The sequence below is a fragment of the Uranotaenia lowii genome, chromosome 2 (genome assembly GCF_029784155.1).
Source record: "Uranotaenia lowii strain MFRU-FL chromosome 2, ASM2978415v1, whole genome shotgun sequence".
NCBI classification, from domain to species: Eukaryota; Metazoa; Arthropoda; class Insecta; order Diptera; family Culicidae; genus Uranotaenia; species Uranotaenia lowii.
In genome coordinates, this window is record NC_073692.1 from 132,704,669 (window position 1) to 132,724,831 (window position 20,163).

Here is a 20,163-nt window from a genome sequence, read left to right on the forward strand (position 1 = left end):
TCCGAGCAGATATTTCTTTCCTAAAGCGCTTGCTGGAGTCAAGATTTCGTGGTGAAACCTTACAAGTCACGTCACTCGACTGGCGTAATAAGCTCCAAAATCCTGAATTCAATTTAAGCTCTCATTTTGAACCCAATAATTAAGAAAATAGAAGAAAAAAAAACTTAGTGTCTCATTTTGAAATGTGGTTTTTGAACATATCATTTCTAAGCTAACATTTCGACCAGCTTGTCTTATCTTCACTGTATCCTTATATTTCATTTTCACAGTCAAATTTAAACATTTTTTAAAGTTTTACCTAGGGAGAATTTTCTAATACATAAATTTAAAACTTTGTTTTCGAACAGATTAGAGGATCTGGGTACCTGAATGCGATTTGAGATTCGAAAGCTAAAAAGTCCAAACTGCTGTACTCAACTAAATAGATTTATTTTGAAATGTGCGTTTACATAAATCGATAAGTTAATAAGTTAATACATTCACCCAGTCCGCGCGGATTTGTGCATCTGATACAGCACGACCAGCCAGGGAGCCACAAAGCCAACGGAACAGATGGCGAAAAATTTTGCCGTGAACAGGTACGGATTTCTCAAATTGAACGGCAGTGGATTCTGGAAGAAGCAAAAAATAAAGTAAGCTCTCTCGGAACTTCATAAGTTTTTCAAAATTGAACTTACCCGATATTTAAATGGATCATGTTTGGCACCTCCGGCACCTTTTTCTGCTGCTTCCTTGCAAGCGGCATCCGCTTCTTTGTTGGCCATTTTTCTTTTTTGGGAGAGTTTGTTGCTTCAATTTCTGCTGCTGCTGCTAAAATCTGCGATAATACGAGCGCGCGGATGACAGAATTTTTCCGGCTACTGTGATTAGCAACCGTTTCTGTCGGGTTACGTTGATGGAAATTTGTTCGAATTTTGTCTGCGAATCTGAACTAGCACAACGAAAGGACTAATAATTGTTTTGTACATTTTCCATGAAATAATTTGGAAAGAATAAATCAAATCATTTATTAATCGAAATTACACCAAGTTTGCATTTTATGAAGAGAATTTTTCAATGGTCATTATACTTATGACACCGGACATTAAATTGAAAATGGATCTTAATGGAAGATTAAAATGAGTCAAGTTTTCATTCATCAGTCAACCGTTGCTGTTGCATAATAAATCGGTTGGATCTGTTCCATGTCACGTTTTGGCGTTTTGGCGTCGGACCAAGCCATGATGAATTGTATCCAACAAATCACTTGAAACCGAAAATTGCGTACTCGAGTGAGCACCTACTCAAATGTACTAGACAAGGCACAGATTTTGGTGTATGACGCTCTGTTTAGAAACACACAGAGACAAATCATAACAGCCATCGGAATGGTGACAAGGTCTAGTCATGTTGAAGTCATACCCGTCAAAGTGCTTAGAAATAGGGCACGTTAATTTTTATTATTTTACTCCAATTCGAGAAAAAAAAAACATCAACCGAATTCGCTGCAGAATGTTTGACAATAATATGAAATCTTCAAGATTTTTCATACTTATTTTTAATTAAAAAATTTTGAAATAATAGAAATAAGTCGGCAGCCACATTACTGTATCTTAAAATTAGGCCCCTAATTTCACGGACATTTAGCAGTGTTAAGGCTCACTAAATAGCACATAGTTGTTTTTATCCTAATTTGACACCTTTGAATAATGCAGAACAGCCCTGTGTTATCTAACCATAAGTAGGGTAGATGATTCAAAGATTGGCCCGTGCTCAATTTCGTCTTCAATGTTAACCAGCCATGTTTTTCCCATCATTTTCACCAATTACCAGAGCTCACACCCCAAAACGAATTAATTATGTCACACGGTTAAGATGCCATCAGCAGGCAGGCAGGCAGGCAGACGAGACAAGATCAACGCGATGCTCTTTTTTTGGCACGATTTTCCCGTCAATTTAGAAACCTGAGCAAGAAGTGTGCGTGTTTATAAATTTTACTAGCCGACTCTAACCGGCAATGTTTCTTTCTCATCTTTCTCTAAACTTACCACCCATCTTCATCATCCATCCAATCGGAGTGATTTTATTTAATTTTATTTGCCTAATCCACTAACAGAGATGAGCTGAGAAACATGATGACCGGGTGATGCTGTCTGCTACTATCTGTTACCATCTCGAGCTAGATTACTTAGCATAATGATGATGGGAAAGCGACCTTGGCATTGTGGATCGTTTGCCTTTTCGATTTTTTTATATCTGCTCTTTTTTTCATCAGGTTTAATTATGAGACAATCCGGAAGCTTGATGAGAGACGTAAATGTTCACAATTGTTTGACATTCGTTTTAACAGCCAAGGCTGTGAACATGCGTCAAATTCATCAGTTTTGGTCAAACCCGCATAAACTATTTTTTTTAATTGGCGAAAAGCTGACAGAAAAACTATGACATTCAAATCCTAAAGACGAAAGGGAAAAGGTTCTAAAACTTTTTAAACTACAAGTATAAAAGTATACGTTTCGATTTTTATTAATAGGTACTGTAACGATCTACTATCATTACAAATAACGTGTAATGAAAAAAAGAAATTCCGTTTAAGATCTGCGAAAGAAGGATCGTGAGTGGCCTTTCATTTAGATAGTAAGGCTAGGAACAAGGTTTACCGAAACCTTTAAACGAGATGTGAAATTTGGCCTCATTGACCGCATAGTCGATTAGAATGATAACTAAGAGCTTACTACAATCAGTATCCTTCAGCATAAGTACGAAATGGGACCAAAAAACTATCGTCTGAGTCATAAGTAGCGGGAACAAATTAATAAGCTTCTTGTCAAATCTAAATCACTTTCTGCTGCTAAACAATTTTCAAAGTAAAGGGTGTCCACGATTAAATTGCCACACACAAAATTGATTCCCAAAATTTGAGTTTTCATCCGATTGCCAAAAAATTTCAGGGATTGAAAAATAACTATTAAACTCCATTTTACTCGTATTTTATATACGTCCATACGGAAATTCCCGCACTTTAGCCTTAACCCCGGCCATAAAATTCTGCACAACCTGTGAATCAACCGTTGTACACCCATACTTTCTTCAGTTCCTTGACTGTCTTCACTACCTTACGTCGTTTAAGAAGGTGCTGCTTCATAATCGCTCAGTACTTCTCGATGAGGCCTAGCTCCGGAGTGTTGGGAGGGTTGAACGTTTTCGGCACGAAATTAACTTTATTGTCCGCATACCACTTCAGCACGTCCTTGGAGAAGTGACATGAGGTCAAATCCGGCCAGAAAATTGTAGGGTCGTTGTGGGCCTCTTGGGTTTCAGTTGAAGGCCCCAACTATGCGGTTGTGATTTTTGGTGTTGTACGGAATATTTTTTCCTTCACTTCTGGGCTTCCGATCGGTGGTCAATCGTTCCTCGATCCGCTTAATCACTCATGACACCGTGGAATTCGCGATTCCCAACGTTTTAGCGATGGAACGATGCGAGAGATCCTAGTTCTCGTGTTGAATGTGCAAAGTTTTATCACGCACGAGCTGTTCTTTTGACTCCATTTCCGCGAGTTTTGATCATAGGACTTTAAAACTTGCAGGTAGTAAACAATGCACTATGAACTAAATTCGTCCAAATTTTTATTAAATTCTACCCAACGGTTAAAAAGTAAGAGTAATTTCATGGTGTGGCAATTTCATCGTAGACACCCTTTAACCTCCGTCCTCTCAAAGTGGGCGTACTATAAAGAGGTAACTTAGGTCCCCTATTATTAATTTTTAACGTGAATTTGAAACCCCACGGAAAACCAAGTATATTCGCTGAGAAACCTGCCAGCTTTTCGCCGAAGGAAATCTCGACACGGCTCAAGCCTCTACAGAAAGCCCTAGGGTTGTTTAAAAGTCGTGTATTAGCATCCTAGATCATCGAAGCTCATAATTCTACTCTACCAATCAACGTATTGAGGGCGTTACAAGCTGTCCCAAAAACTCATAATCACTTATGTACATAATCCAATTGCACATCATAACCTTACTTATGACCGATCCGGGTGGTATTCCTTAAGGAACTAATATCGTCAGAAAGCCCACCTTTGAATCCGCCAACCAAGCATTTACTTATTATGATAAGATTTGATATAACCGACTTCCTTAAAACATATGATCAGAAAAAAGCATTGCCAAATTCAAAGAGCTCATCAAGAGATTAACAGGAGCTTACAATGATATATTGATACATACATTCAGTGAACTATATCAATACCTAGTCCGGTTTCCAGTAGCCTGACAGCTAGCGTTAATCTAATCTGTACAATGTACATATTTAGTTACGTTATCGGTTTTCAAAAAATGTTATATTTTCATCGAAGTGTTTTTCACACGCTTTCATTGCACGATTTCGAAGCTGGGAGTTGAACCTAATACCTGAGACCTGACACTTGAGCTCTAGGACCTGAGAAGTTGAGACATGAAACCTGATACCTAACCCATTTTTTTGGTTGGTTAACACAGGTGGCGGCGAGCCACCGTGTCTTAGCAGTTTGCAACTCTGAGTTCATGGGTACAATGGGGAGACTCGTGATATACCTCCTACTCCCCAAACTCCACCTGAGGCCACAGACCTAGTTTTCACCTCGAACAGTTTGACACACTATGCTTCAATAGTGAGAGATCTATTTGCGCTGAAGACCTCTTATCGTAAAGACTCGGGGTTGACCACACAATCTCTTCTCCTGAGGACTCGAGGCCTGACCTCTCCTCTGACAACTCGAAGCCTGACCTCCTATCCCCAGAAATCGAGGTTTGCCACCTTTATGCCTGTCACAGCACACGAGTGTGCTTAACGAAACTACTCGAATGATTCCCGACGAAGACGTGATTCTACACTGACTCGAATGGCTCGCCCGGCGTCGAGAACCACTCTACCCGTTGGTGTTCCCCGATCGTGAAATAACCCTTTCCCAATGATTTCCACTGCGAAAAAGGTATGGTCTTATCCCCGCAGCTTTGATCATTGCGAACCACACTACTCAGAACCTGAGACTCGGATACTCCCAGAAGGTGAAGTATCCTACGCACGAACGCGACGTAAACGGCGCTCTCCACTAACGACTTGAGAACCGCAATGACTCGAGGTTCCCACATAAACCTCTCTCTTCGCGACTCGAGGCCTGATCTCTCCTCTTACGACTTGAGATCCGACCTCTCCTCGCATCGACTCGAGGTTAACGTACACATACCTCTCATCTGCACAACTCGAGGCCCGATCTCTTCTCTAGCGACTCGATATCTGACCTCACCTGCAAATGACTCGAGCTTAACACTTATACCCGACCTCTAATCGTAAAGACTCGAGGTTGACCACACAAACTTCTCTTCCTGAAGACTCGAGGCCTGATCTCCCATCTAACGACTCGAATCTCGACCTCTTATCCCCAGGATTCGAGGTTCGCCACCTTTATGCCTGCCACAGCACATGTGCGGGACTTAACGCATCTACTTGGATGATTCCCGATGAAGACGTCATCCTTAACCGGCTCGAATGGCTCACCCGGCGTCAAGAGCCACTCTACCCGTAGGTATTCCCTGATCGTGGAGTAACCCTTTCCCAATCATTTCCACTACGAAGAAGGTATAGTCTTATCCCCGCAGCTTCGATCATTGGAAACTGCACTACTCAGATACTCCCCGAAGGTGGAGCATCCTACGCATGAACGCGACGTAAACGGTATGGACTCTCCTCTAACGACTTGAGAACCGCAATTACTCGAGGTTCCCACATAAACCTCTTCTTTTCGCGACTCGAGATTCGAAGCCTCCTTTTAAGACTTGAGATCCGACCTCTCCTCGCATCGACTCGAGGTTAACGTACACATACCTCTCATCTGCACATCTCAAGGCCCGATCTCTCCTCTAGCGACTCGAGGTAAACACTTGACTTATATCCCTCCTCTTGTTGAATAAGAGCCTTATCTCTCCTCTTGCGACTCGAGATCTGGCCTCTTATCGTAAAGACTCGGGGTTGACCCCACGACCTCTCCTTCTGAGGACTCGAGGTTTGACCTTTCCTCTAACGACTCGAAGCCCGACCTCCTATCCCCAGGATTCGAGGTTCGCCACCTTGATGCCTGTCACAGTACCACGCGGGACTTAACGCAACTACTTGGATGATTCCCGACGAAGACGTCATCCTTCATCGACTCGGATGGCTCACTCGGCGTCGAGAGCCACTCTACCCATGGGTACTCCCCGATCGTAGAATAACCCTTCCCCGGTCCACTTTGGCTGGCAACCCTAGGATTTTTGGCCTGCGGTCGTCATGTGCCAGATCGAGAGCAGCTTGCCCTGGACTCGCGCCTGTTACGGCACACATTCGGGACTTTGAACATTACGACTCGGATTTTTCCGAAAGTGACGACATCCTACACCGACTCGAGAGGCTCCCCCGGCCTCTCTACCCGTGGGTATCCCCTGACAGTGGTTTACCCCCTTCCTTCGAGGTCCGCTACGAGGAAGGTATTGTCTTATCCTCGCAGTTACTCCCGTAGGAAGCGGCAATACTCAGATGCTGCCCAGCGATGGAGTCATCCTACACCGTTCGCGGACTGCCGTTGACTCCAGTTCCTCTGCAGGGGAGTCATGATCCGGGTGAACTCATCACTGATCGCATGACAAGTTTTGGAATCCGTGCACCACGGTGTCTACCGTCGTGTCGGGTCCACAGACGGCAAGTATGTCGGAACGTACCGCCACAAACCTCGGACCTCGAGTCATTACGAGGAGAGGTCAGATCTCGAGTTGCTAGAGGAGAGTTCAGGCCTTGAGTCGTGCAGAGGAGAGGTATATGTACGTCAACCTCGAGTCGATGCGAGGAGGGGTCGGATCTCGAGTCGTAAGAGGAGAGAGCCCCGAATCGCTAAAAGAGTAGGTTTATGTGGGAATCTGATGTCATTGCGAGGAGATGTCGGTTCCCGAGTCGTTAGAGGAGAGTTCAGACGTCGAGTCGTAAGGATGAGAGGTTTTGCTGAAAGTAGTCTCGTCTATGAGTATTGCCTTGGAGCGCATTAGCGCTAATATACCTAAAGCATAGTGTATCAAACAGTTCGAGATGGGAACTAGGTATGTGGCCCTAACTGAAGTTTAGGGAGTTCCTACCACCAGGGAAGTATACCATGAGTATATCATGAGTCTTTTCATTACACCCATGGCCCAAAGTAGTAACCGGGATTTACCACCTGGGTAATCGTACAGGCAAACACCACGTGTTCGAGTGTCTCCTCTTCATCACTACAAGTGGTAGTGGCACTTCATGAAGCATCCGTAACCAGTCAGGAATTGCGTCATATGGAAGTCCACTTCATCGTGTCTTTTTCCGATCCAGCTCCCGATGTGCAGGATCAGACGATGGGTCCACCTTCCTCTCGCTGAGCTGTCCCACAGCTGCTGCCAGTTGAACATGGAATCTTCATTGTTGAGATCTCATATGTTGAGCGTATCTTTGTTGTCGTAACAATAGACATCCTCCTCTAACAAAACCGAGACTGCCATGACGCCCGCCACTACGCAGGCGGCTTCGGACGAGATGGTTCGGTATTCACTGACCCTGAGATCTGAGACATGAAAGCTGAGGTATGGATGGATCATAATGAGGTCTTATGTCTAAACTCCAGGTATTAGGGCTCAAGTTTAGATCTCAGATCTCAGGTCTTAGGGCTCATATTTCAGATCTCATGTACTCTAAGTTCTCTTGTCTCAAGTCTCTGATTTCAGGTTTAAGATCCTAGGTCTAATTCCTCACGATTCAGGTCTCAAATCACAGGTTTCAAGTCTAAAATGCCATGTTTCACGTATCATTTATCAGGTCTCAGAAATCAGGTATAAGAACACAGATCCGTAGTCTCAGCTTTCGTGTCTCAGGTCAAGTTTCAGTACTGACTCTAGTCACAAACAGGAATCGCGAGATTTACATGGTTTCTGCTATTACACAATTTTTTAAACGGTTTTCGTAATACACAAGGTTTTTTTTAAATCGGATTAAGAGAATTATTCGAACTTTTGCACATTTTTTCACAACGAATAAGATTAAATATTTTGAGAAAATTTGCAACTTAACAAAAGCGAGTCGAGAAGACTACTACAAATACAGAAAATGAACGGCAAATCGAGAGGACAGTTGTTAATTGTTTGTAGACACTTCATGTGAGTTGAAAGTTCTTCTTGATGTTGCGAGGCATCGATTCGAGGGAACAACTTCAAAAACGAAAAATTGTGAATCAAGAAGACAGCTCAAAAAAAGAAATGCAGTAAATTGTTTGTTGACAATTCAAATGAGCTGAGAGGACACCCCGAAATGCAAAAAGTAAGTCAGCAGGACAGCTTCAAATGCAAAAAAAAAACATATAGTCAAAAGATCACCTGGAAAAAATGTACATTTCAAATGTGGTTTAGAAGACAGTTTTAACTTGCAAAAATAAGAATCGAGAGGACCGCTGTAACTTGCTTTTAGACACTGCATGAAAGTTGAAAGGACTGTTTGAAGTTGTGAAAAAGTGAATCGAGAGTATAGCGTAAAAAAGAGTAAATCGAGAGAATAATTGAAGAGTGTAAGCATTTCAAGTGGATTGAGAGGACAGCTTGTGATAGCGAAAATGTGAGACAAGAGGTCAATACAAATCGAAAAAAAACAGCAAGTCCAGACTTCAGACGACCTAAAATTTCTTCTGATGTTGCAAAAAATCGAATTGATAGAACAACTTCAAAAGCGAAAAACTGCGAATCAAGAAAATAGCTCTAAAAGAGAAAAACAGTGAGTCGAAAGAACTGTAGTAAATTATTTATTGACAATTCGAGTGAGCTGAGAGGATAGCCCGAAATGAAAAAAGTAAGTCAGAAGGGCAGCTTCGAATGCAAAGTCCATACAGTCAAAAGATCAGCTGAAGAATATGTACATTTCAAATATGGTTGAGAGGACAGCTTTAACTTGTGAAAATGCGAGTCGAGAGGACCGCTGTAACTTGCTTTAATTGGAAGTATGTTGGAAAGACAGTTTGAAGTTGTGAGAAAGCGAATTGAGAGTACAGCTGAAAAAAAAGCGAATCGGGATGACAGTTGAAAAATTTAAACAGTGTGGAATTGAGAGGACAGCTTGTGATAGCGAAAAAGTGAGGCAAGAGGTCAACCATAAATCGTAAATAAACAGCAAGTCTAGACGACAGCTGGATAGAGGTTTTCAAAAGTAATATGAATAAAACAATTTTTTTTGATAAAAAAAATAAATAGAATAAAACAAAACTGAATGTTCAATGGGAATTTAAAGTGAGTCTCTTATTTGGATATATAAATCCGTGACAAAATTATAGAGATTTTAGAGATGCTAAAATTTGAAAGAATTAAAATATATCTTTAAAGTTCTTGTGTAAACTTACATGACCCATTTGTTCTAAAAATAAGGATCAATAATTTCGAAAATAACATTTTTTAATTAGTTCAGGACTATTGTAAAACAAATCTTTTTTCTCATTTCCTTCCAGGATAACTTCCAATCCAAGCTGGCTGCTGCCTCACCATGTGGGGCCGGGACCCCCCTGAGTCCCGTCACGCAGGCCACCATCGAAAAGCACCTGCCCGGGTTGCCGACGCGGCGCCTGTTGATGCAGCAAGCCTACCAGCAGCTGCACAAGGGCAGCTCGAAACCGGCGCCGGTGGTCGAAAAGCGGGACGCCGCCTGCTGCACCGGTAAGTTTGAAATTGATTTTGGGGACAGGACATAAGCTCTATGCCATTTTTCGCAAGGAGTAGATGTCATGTTTGGCATACTGCAGTTTTCACTCTGTTTTTGGCATTATTTTTTGGTAATTTTGAAGTTATCGTTCAGGTTAATCTTCTAACGCATATCCAAGTGAAATTGCTTTAGATTTTTTTTAACTGTAACAAACTGTAAATTAGACTGGACTGTTTTTTAAGACGTCAAACAGATTATCCGACCATACTTGCATTCAAGCGTGTTTCTCATACCTCAGCAGAATTGTTTCGGAAACCATCTGAGCGATTCGCACTGCACGATTTCATTGGATCTTTTTTACCTTTTTCTCGATTGAAACGTGATGCTCCTAGCTAGATCCGTGAAACACGTGACTGAAAACGAAAGCAAATATATCCGTGCAATTCCGCTCGAAACCGCAGCCACAGACGTACCGCAGAAGAAAAAAAAGATGCACATTGATGAAATTGCCAAAATTGTACCAAGAAAAAAAAAGATACACGTGAAGCAGCTGAGAAGCATCTTAAGATTTTCGGACCTCTGAAAAAATGAGCTTGGCCGTCGACGACGGTCTTGGAAGAGCACCTAGGGAATTGCGATTTTCTGATGAGGGGTGGGGAAATTCCGTTGCACCTCATAAATCTTTGACCAAGTGGCAAGTCTCTGTGTGTGTTTGTGTGAATGGTTTGCCGAATTACTCATGTTCATTCATCGGATTGTCCGACTGACGTATGAAGTATAAATATTGCTTATTTTTTGCTTTTGCTATGCATTTAGAATATTCAAAATAACTTTGAAATGTTTAAAGTTTTTTACTAAATTAAGATTTCCAAGAGGCCGTAAAAAACAGTTCATAATTGTAATGAAAAAAAAAAACAGAATTCAAAGCACAGAAATAATACAACGAATGTATGGGTGTACGGTTTCGATATCTTGTTTATCATAGTCTCAAAGTACATGAGATTTCTCCAAACAAAGCTTATCATTTCCGCAAAGTAAATTGATCCATTTTATCAGCTGCAAGCAGAACCTTCATTGGTTCTGTTGACTGTTCATTTTTTTACTCGTTACTATACATTTTCCATATCAACACTGTCATGTCATTTAGATACATAAAAGTATGGCTGTAGAAGTATAGGATACGTCGACAGATTTACGCTCAACCTGATCTAAGTTTGGGATCGGTGGCTTACGTCATTTGTACCCTGACTCGCTCTGTTCGATACCGTTCAGCAATAAGGTCGTTTGGATTTCTGCTCAGAAAGAAGATCACCAACTTACCTATTTGTATACATATCTCAATTTTTCAGCAGTGTTGATGTAGTCTTTCCAATGAGATTGATTTATCAGAACTGTCTAGACAAATCACTGAAGAGAAAAACAAATATTTCAAACAATAAAACGTTCATTCGTAACAACAAACGATCAACTTTCATCTATCGGATAAAAATGTAGATCAACATGCAAGCACACCGTAAATCATTCAATACATGTGGTTAGGTTGTAAACATAATTCAAATAAATCAGAAGCCATGCGCCTCAGCTGTTGGAATTATTATTGTGAAGCACATAGCGTATGGGTACCAACCTAGCTGTTTGATGATGGTGAACACCGATAAAGGCCTAGTTCGATGCGATTCAATCCAATGGTTATGTCTTTCATTTTCACTATGTTTATTTTTAAATACATTGTATTTATGTTAAAGTTGTTCCGACTGAAACCTTGACATCGATCGATCACTATGTTCTTCACACGTTTAATTGTCATTTTTACTATTTGTTTTACTTCATCAAAGCGTCTTCCGGGAGAGCTGACTTTACTATTTACTAATCATTTCCTGTTAGAGGAAGTAAGACATCTTCACGGAAAAAGATCCTGGAATATTAGATGCAGATATCCACTAAGGGTTTATTCCGAGACACATCGGTGTTTTTTGACTATCAAAAGTTCCTTAAAACGGTCTCTTAGAAGTTTACTCAGTCTTCTCGAGGACGCCTATAGTAAATATGCTTGTTTTTTAAGGTCCTATACAAACTTTCATATCTTAAAACTCAAGCTGAAAAAAAAGCTATTCGACCTTTCTGTGAGACTGATAACAAAATTACAAATTTCAAGGACTTTTATATCCTTTGCTGAATTTTGATTCATGAAGCTGTCATTTACTTGACGATATTGATAAGCCTTAAATATTATAAAATTGTTTCTTCGATTGCTCTGTGGCATACTTACTTGAAGATTTGAATAAAACTATATAATTATAGTTAAATGTTTGTCTGCCTGTTTGAGGAATGAATCATCCAAAAATTAGAAAAATTCTTTAAAAAATCATTATGTCTGTCAATCAAAGATGGTTTCTAGGATACTTTCAAACCGCTCCGACTTTAAGGAGGGGGGGCTCCCATACAAAATTAATAAAAATATGATACAATTCGAACAATTTTTGGAAACTATTGAACTATTCACTGAATTTTTGTGTTTCAAGACCGGGAATGATTACTTTTGAACCCCTCCGAATCTAAAAAAGGGGGCTCCCATACAAAATTTACAAAAATTTTACAATCTTCGAAGGATTTTCGTTAAAAATTGATAAATGTTTTGATATAATGAGATGGTTTATTGAATTGGCAAATAAGTTATTACGAAATTGGATGATATATTGTGTTGATAGACGCTTCCTATTTTAATGAATACAGACTCTCATTTACAGTTGCGTTCAAAAAAGAATGAAATCGCGTGAAGCAGCCCTCGCCTTCCAACTTTCACAAGCTGCTACCCAGCAAACATAACATCGCATTAGAAATGTCAGCTCAACTCGTTAACAATGTTAATGCGAATCGTAATTCCTACCAAACCAAGTAAATGATCGTAAAAATGGTTAGTTAAAGTCTACCGTCTCGTATATGACAAAATTGCGCCATGTTTGCAAATTTGTCTCCCGCGTGCGGGATTCAAGTGAGAAAACAACCTTGTTGTTCTCTCTGCGATTTGCAGTGCAACCAGATTTCTATAAAATCAGAGAGTCCATTTGGTTAAACTGTCCAATGAGAGAAGCAGCAAATATTGTCGCTGGCAACGGTTTGCATGCACTGAGAGCAAAACTTGCGCTCTCTCGCATACTGTCAGGATGTGCGGTAAAAGGTGTTGTATATTGTCCAATTTCTACAACACTTATCGCATAAGCCAGAAGTTAAAAATATGTATGTATATTGCCTCCACTTTAGTACGTAAATGCTGTTTTTTCGAGTTATATAAGATGATTTTATAATGTATATGAAGCGTATAGCAAAGTTTGTTGAGAAATATACCTACAAAAATGTTTGCTGGGTATTTCTGTCTCGGTTTTTATTTTTTCATGAAATTTTTACATAATCTATTTTAACTATCCAACTAACGCTCCACAAAATTTGAAAACTGTACAATGACTAGAAAAAAGCGATTCCCGCAAAAAAGATGAATTTTATATTGTTTCGCTAAATTCATTTTATATCTGCCAATTTTCGTTGAAATATTACTCGAGAACCATTCATGCAAATAGTACCAAATTTGCCATGGAAAGGTATTTGGCTACGAGAATTGTTTCTATAAATATTTGGAATCCTTCCCTTTTTCCAGAGGGAAAATAGGAATATGGGAGAAGGCTCTCTTCCAATTTTTTACATAACTCGAGAATTAGTCAAGCAAATGCAGCCAGATTTGGCATGTTAGGGTATTTGGATACCAGAAATGTTGCAATGATTATTTGAGACCCCACCCTTCTTCCAGTGGGGAGAAAGAAAGAGGATGGGGTGCTTACATACAACTTTTATTGAATAATTTGATAACCTTTCTAGCAAATGGAACCAAATTGGCATGGGAGGATATTTGGTGTGGGAAAAGGTTCTATTATTGTTTGAGACTCCTCTCGACTTGCTTTAGGATATTCGATAACTGATCAAACGAGGGGAATCAAATTTGGAATGCGAGGGTGTTTGGGTGAACAAATCGGTCCCAAGATGGTTTAAATCCCTTTCCACCTTCAATAAGAGAATTAGAAAGAGGACGGGGGCTCCCATACATTTTTTGCATAAGTGGAGGAATAGGCGAGCAAATGGAACTAAATTTGGCATTTTTTTTTTTTGTTTCGATTATAGTCGTTTTACCATATTTATGGCATTCGCGACTTTATCAACGTTGCAGTTGGCGGATGGTTATTGAAAAACTTATCCGGTACAACTGTGTTCGATGTTTACCCTTGGGCTCGAACTCGCGGACATCTGCTCAGGAGACAACAGACTTGCCAACTGAGCTATATCACAAACCCACTAAATTTGGCATGGGAGGATATTTGGATACGGAAAAAGACTCTATGGGTGTCTGAGACCCCTCCCTGATCCCAGTGAACAAATAAAAAGGTCCACCACAGAGTTATTCAGTGAAAGGCACCGAATCCGGTATGGAATTGTTTTTTTTACATTTTGTTAGCAGATGGATTAGTCTGAAGACTGTTGTCAACTGCCCCAGCCAGATAATTTACAAATGTGATTGATTGTACATATTTAGAATTTTTTGTCAAGCATCATATCCTCAATAAACTTACATCACTAGAACCGGTATGAAATTTTCTTTCGCGTGCATATAGTTTTATAGCATAAACCTTACGTTAGCCAGGGTGTTCACAGAACCGGGAAAACCGGGATAACCAGAAAAAACCAGGAATTGAAAATAGTATCGGGAAAACCGGGTAAAAACCGGGAGTTAAGATCCAAAACCGGGAAAAATACACAAGGTAGACAAAGTCACTTAAAATTTGTTCATGACCGATATGTTATTAAAAATATTTAAAAGTCAATCAATCATATGAAAACAAATAAATCAAAGTTTGATTTTGAATTTAGAACTCTTTGTTGCAAACTTGGAAATGTAAAAAGAGGCTTCTATACTAATTTTCCAGTGAAAGTGTTTAACTCAAGAGCGAAACACAGGACAATGAAACAATAAAAAACAAATCTAAAAATCATTTTTACGTACGGCACTGTCTCTTTTTTGTAGCTTCAAAACAACAAATAGGAAACATTCTGTCATCAAACGAACTGTTTGTGAAAACCGAAGGCTTTTTTAAGATTAGCAATCTCACTCATCGCTTGGTTTGAAGAAGGTACATGTGAAAACTAAAAAATCCTGGATCTTATTTTCATGCCTTCAAGCAAGTTGCAGACATCATCAAGAAAAAAAAATGAGAGATGAAAATATAACGAAATGGAAGGAATGGAGCTCATCCAATCACTGAAATATGAATTAGCGATATTTTTTCCATAAGCTCCCAATGATAACAATATTTCTGTGATGTTCAAATGTTTGTATTTTGATCAAATTTTTTAATTGGAAAAAGTATAAATTTATTGATACACCAAGCTTTTAACAATCGATTCATCGTAATAATTTAAATGTAAGAATTTTATTTAAATTTTGAGGAATAATAATTATTTTCAAATAACACACGACGTATTACAGGACACGACACTTAACGTTCTTACTAATGGAAAAAAAGGAACTAAAATTACCTTTTTGTCGACCGGTTTCGGGCTCGATGTTGCCCATCTACAGGACGATGTCCGACTGATTACGTAGAAGAAAGACAATAACACAGCATCATACTGTCACGCAGTATTTGTCGAAGGGGGGTTGGTTTTTATACATTTTTGTTTGCCAAGTTGAAAAGCGGCGAAATGATAGGCAAGGCGCAAATTTAAAACACGGATAAAGGAGCATAAAAACGCCGTAGAAAACAACAGATCCAACGTATCCAGTGTAGCCGCCCATGCATCAGAATTCAACCATTCCATAGATTGGGAAAAGGTGAAATTCAAAAAATGTGTTCGAAAAGCGTCACATTTAAATGCCTGGGAATCGATGTACATCACGACTTCAGAGAGGCCTTTAATGAACGAGGATGACGCGCCTATCATTTCGCCGCTTTTCAACTTGGCAAACAAAAATGTATAAAAACCAACCCCCCTTCGACAAATACTGCGTGACAGTATGATGCTGTGTTATTGTCTTTCTTCTACGTAATCAGTCGGACATCGTCCTGTAGATGGGCAACATCGAGCCCGAAACCGGTCGACAAAAAGGTAATTTTAGTTCCTTATTTTCCGTTAGTAAGAACGTTAAGTGTCGTGTCCTGTAATACGTCGTGTGTTATTTGTGTAGTTAAAAGTTCTTACGTTGGCACAAACCACTAAAATGAATTATTTTCATACACTACATTTTACAAACATTATATTCAACAAACATTTGATTTTCAAAACATCAGTAATGTTTCGTTTTTTTGTGTCAAAATTCGAAAGTAGCTAAATTTGTAGAATTTGGTCCAGTGGTTTGTAAGATACAAATTTCTTCATGGTTTTAATGTATATTACCAAACAAAAAAAATATTGTATTGAAATTGATTGTTTTTACTTTTTTTCTGCTGCTCGATAACACAAGGCCAAGAAATTCACATTTTTTCGTGTTGACAAGAGACTAAAGTGAGGGCGCTGAATCCAAATGTGCAACTTGTTTTTTTCTTCCGTCTCTATTTTTTTTATAAACATTGATTAACTATTAAAAAAAATTATTTTAATTTTTGAGCAAAACTTTAGAAAATGACTCACATCGATGATCTACTTTTTCGAAGACCGCAAGTAGTTTTTTGACTTCTAAAAGAAAAGTTACTGAGGTTTCTTGCTCATTCATCACAGTCCAGTAAAATATGAGAGTTTTCAGGACATTTAGAAATAATTTTAAAACAAAATGTATTTTTTAAATCCTAATTCAAATTGATTCGCATTCTTCAACAAATTGTTAACGGAATTCAAATCTTCGATAACAATTCTCATAAATGTTCTTGAGGTTACATTTTTTTACTGAATTTTCTAAAGCTTGTAAGCATTATTTCTATGGAACTAGAATAGCTAGGAAAAATCTTAATCCTTTATCATATAAAGGGTGATAAACAGATTCGAAATCAGTTTTTGTTTTTACGGGGTTGTAGTTTTATTTTTCATAGAGGTGTCAGTTCATTAGCTATCAATGATTGGTTTCACTAAAACTTGATTAGGTATTTGAAAAATTTTAAAACGCAATATCTCTAAAACTAGAGGTTTTATAATAAAGCTTCCATAGCTTCAGAAAATATTATGTAAACTTTTGAGTTCCTTGGTTTTTGACACCTTGTTTGCCCACGTTCAGCTAAGTTTTTGTATAAATCCTTAAAATTAGTTTTTAGTCTAGCTTAATTCTGCAGAAACCTATAAAATTTGCCTTCCTGAGAACATCAATAAAAAATATATGTTGAGGGAAATACAATACTATTTTGATCGAATAACTGTTTTTTTTTTTCACAGATATGATATCAGATCAATTTGATAATTTTTAATATCTCTAACTTTGATATGCTGTTCAAAAATCCACAGAACTGTAAATAATAGACTACGGAGCTCGTTGTCCATATTTTGTTTAACTTTTGAGATTAGAATACAAAATTAATAACTTTAAATGATGCAAAACAATGTCTAATTAATGGTTTGAAAAAAAATACTCCTTCACCAACATATTCAAAACAATAATTTGATTTGTTTTAAATGTATTGGCCTTGATAAAAGACAGTTTTATCACTTTGGTATAGGTAAAAGGTCAATTTATAAGTGTAACATATTAAAAAATGATAGGATATTACATTTAAAATTTTATTTTCACACCACGGCCATAATGGTTGGTTGTAAAGTCCTGTTTTATACACCATTTTTGATTTTTTTTTATTAGCATGATTAAAAACATCCTTCAAAAATGTGTTATACATTCATTATAGTGTCGTTAACCCAACTTTTTTGTACACATAACTATTTTGTGGATGTGATGAAAGCCATAAAATAGAATCGAGTTTCTCTAAATGTTCAATGATATGAGTGTGGTAAAGCAGCTAAATCAATAAAATTTTTCAAAAACATTGATATATTTTGACAAAATAAGACGATCAAAGTCTTGAATAAACCATGAATTTATGACCGGGAAAACCGGGAAAAACCGGGAATTTCAAAATGAAAAAGTTGTGGCCTCCCTGTAAGTTAGAAAATTCAAAATCCAGTGGAAAGCTGAATTTAGGAGTATGAACTGTCTCAGAAAATGCAAATGCAAAAAGTTAACAAAAAAAACAGCTACCATTGAAAAACTTTGTGGTTCGTATTTAAAAAATCTAAAGATGCCAAAATGTGAAAAATTACGTCAACTTTTTAATTTACTTTTTAAAAATTTTCTACTGTGACTTGATTGGTGACTGGTTGATTGATTGAAAAGTACGGGTTTTACACCACTTTTTAACGTTTTTTGTGTCTTAAATTTTTTTAAAAAAAGATCCATATGTGCAACATATGGCTTCTAACTTCAGCATTCTTTTTAAGACACGAATGCCACAAGGATGGTAAAGTATCATTAATAAAATCTTGAAAAAAGCTTACTCAGGCACTAAGTGAATTTTTTTCAGAGCACTTCATAACTGATTCACAGCCTTTTTCGCGAAGCATGTTTATAATTTTTTTTTAATTTTTAAAATAAATCATTGTAGCTGAAAATTGTCTGAGAATCATATTTGAGTATCATTATAAGCTTCCAAAAACTATAAATTTTGTAGAAATCGGTTGAGAAACAAGAGAGTTTTAGCAAAAACGTGTTAGTTAGTAGTCATTTGACCGCTCGCGGTTTAAATAGATATATACTAAGTGTATGTTTGGTATTAAATAAACAGTCTAGTCAAAATGCAAAGAAACGTTTGTATCACCTGAACTGCATAGAAGTTTCAAAATTGTGCCGAATTGGACTTTTAAGCTGAATAATTGTTCAGTGAAAAGTATATCGACATACAGTTTGTAGAAGGCACATAAAACGCACACTTGTTTTGAACTTTTCGTATTGTTTCAAGTGTTCCGTCAGTTCCCAGAGAGGAATTTCATCAATTTATTTTTCTACCCTTTACTCAGCTGAATGTGAATTTTGAATACTACTTTCCAATAAGTTTTATGCTTTTTGGAAAATGGAATTTTTTTGTTTTTTTTTTGTGTCACTTTACCAACGTTTTGGCATTCGTGTTAAGGGAAATGTATATCCTTCAACGTCAAAAAGTGTACGTTGCAATCATATTTCAAAATATTTGGGAGAAACGGGAGAAACCAGGAAATTTTAATTCGAATAGTGACAATTATTTGCTGGTTATGTGACTTACCTGGCAAATATGTCTTTTCAAAAATACTTTTACAAGTTGAATGTTTTCTTTTTTAGTTTTTGTTCATTTTCTTGCAGATTTTTAGTGAAAATTCAAAAGGTCGTTGGATTGTTCGAAGAGATAAAGATAAGAACATCGCAAGCATGAGAAAATGTTGCATTTTAAAAAGAGTTCAAATTGCTCTTGTGCTCTTTGCCAACTGCCTAGGCGCTAATTGCATATTCAAAGGCGCTCCCTGCACAGTTTATTTTGACGCCTGGGAGAAGCTTTTCTTAAAAGCGGTTTCAAAACGTTCGAAGCCGTTGTATTTTTCTTATAGAAAAGTACTGCTGATGAAATAGCAAACTTGTGTTTAACGAAAAATTTAGATTTTAATCGATTTGTGATGCTTTTCACTTTTAATTCAACGTTTGAACAACTCATCAAAGTAGAGAAACCTGAAATACCGTGCCATGAATGCATTTCTTTCGAACTCCATGGACATTTAGTAACACAAACTTAAGAACTGGAAGAAAACAGATCGTTCCTCTGATAAAATGTCTTTCAACAAAAAAAAAGTACATTCCGCAAGAGACGCTCATTTCTAGATCGAAAAAGAGTACATGTACTCTTAAAAGAGTACGTATGGTAACCCTATGCTACGCCCTCAAATAAACTGAAACCTGAAAGCAATGTCGAAACGGCTTTCTTAAACATTATTATAAAAAAGTTCTTCCCTAATTTTACTTATAAAATTGTTCTCTGAATCTAAAATTTACTATATGGACACTAATGTTTCCACAAAAAAAAAAACTAGTCGATTCTCGTTAACTTTTTTCAAATTATCCAATGTACCTACTTGAAGAAACCTAGACAATTCTAGAAAATTCGCAAATTATATTTGAAATTTCAAACGACAATCTTGCTCTTACTTCTGACTCGAATTTTGATTCCAAGTCATCTTACCAATATTGAATTTAGATTCTTAGTTTAAATCTTAAACTCAAATCCAAATCTTTATTTTGATGCTAACTTCTTAGTTCAAGTCGGGTGTATTGAAATTTCTTACTATAAATTGATGCTCAATTGGTGGTCTAAAACGAATTCTTAAATTGATTTTCAACTACAATTTTAACACTAAACAAAGCTGTTAGACAGTGCTAGTAATCCGACATACTTTAAATCGTAGGCACTGATTAACTAAACAGTTCTAAATAAAACA

At 37.8% G+C, this 20,163-nt stretch overlaps 1 protein-coding gene across 1 annotated transcript in view; it reads left to right on the top strand.

The window, feature by feature from the left end:
- Window positions 1-20,163, top strand: part of LOC129749478 (trafficking kinesin-binding protein milt-like) — a 311,591-nt gene that overhangs the window by 42,973 nt on the left and 248,455 nt on the right. Inside the window, exon 3 of the mRNA XM_055744453.1 lies at window positions 9,497-9,701. Coding sequence (XP_055600428.1) covers window positions 9,617-9,701 — 85 coding nt within the window. The 5' untranslated portion in view covers window positions 9,497-9,616. The remainder of the gene's footprint in view (window positions 1-9,496; window positions 9,702-20,163) is intronic.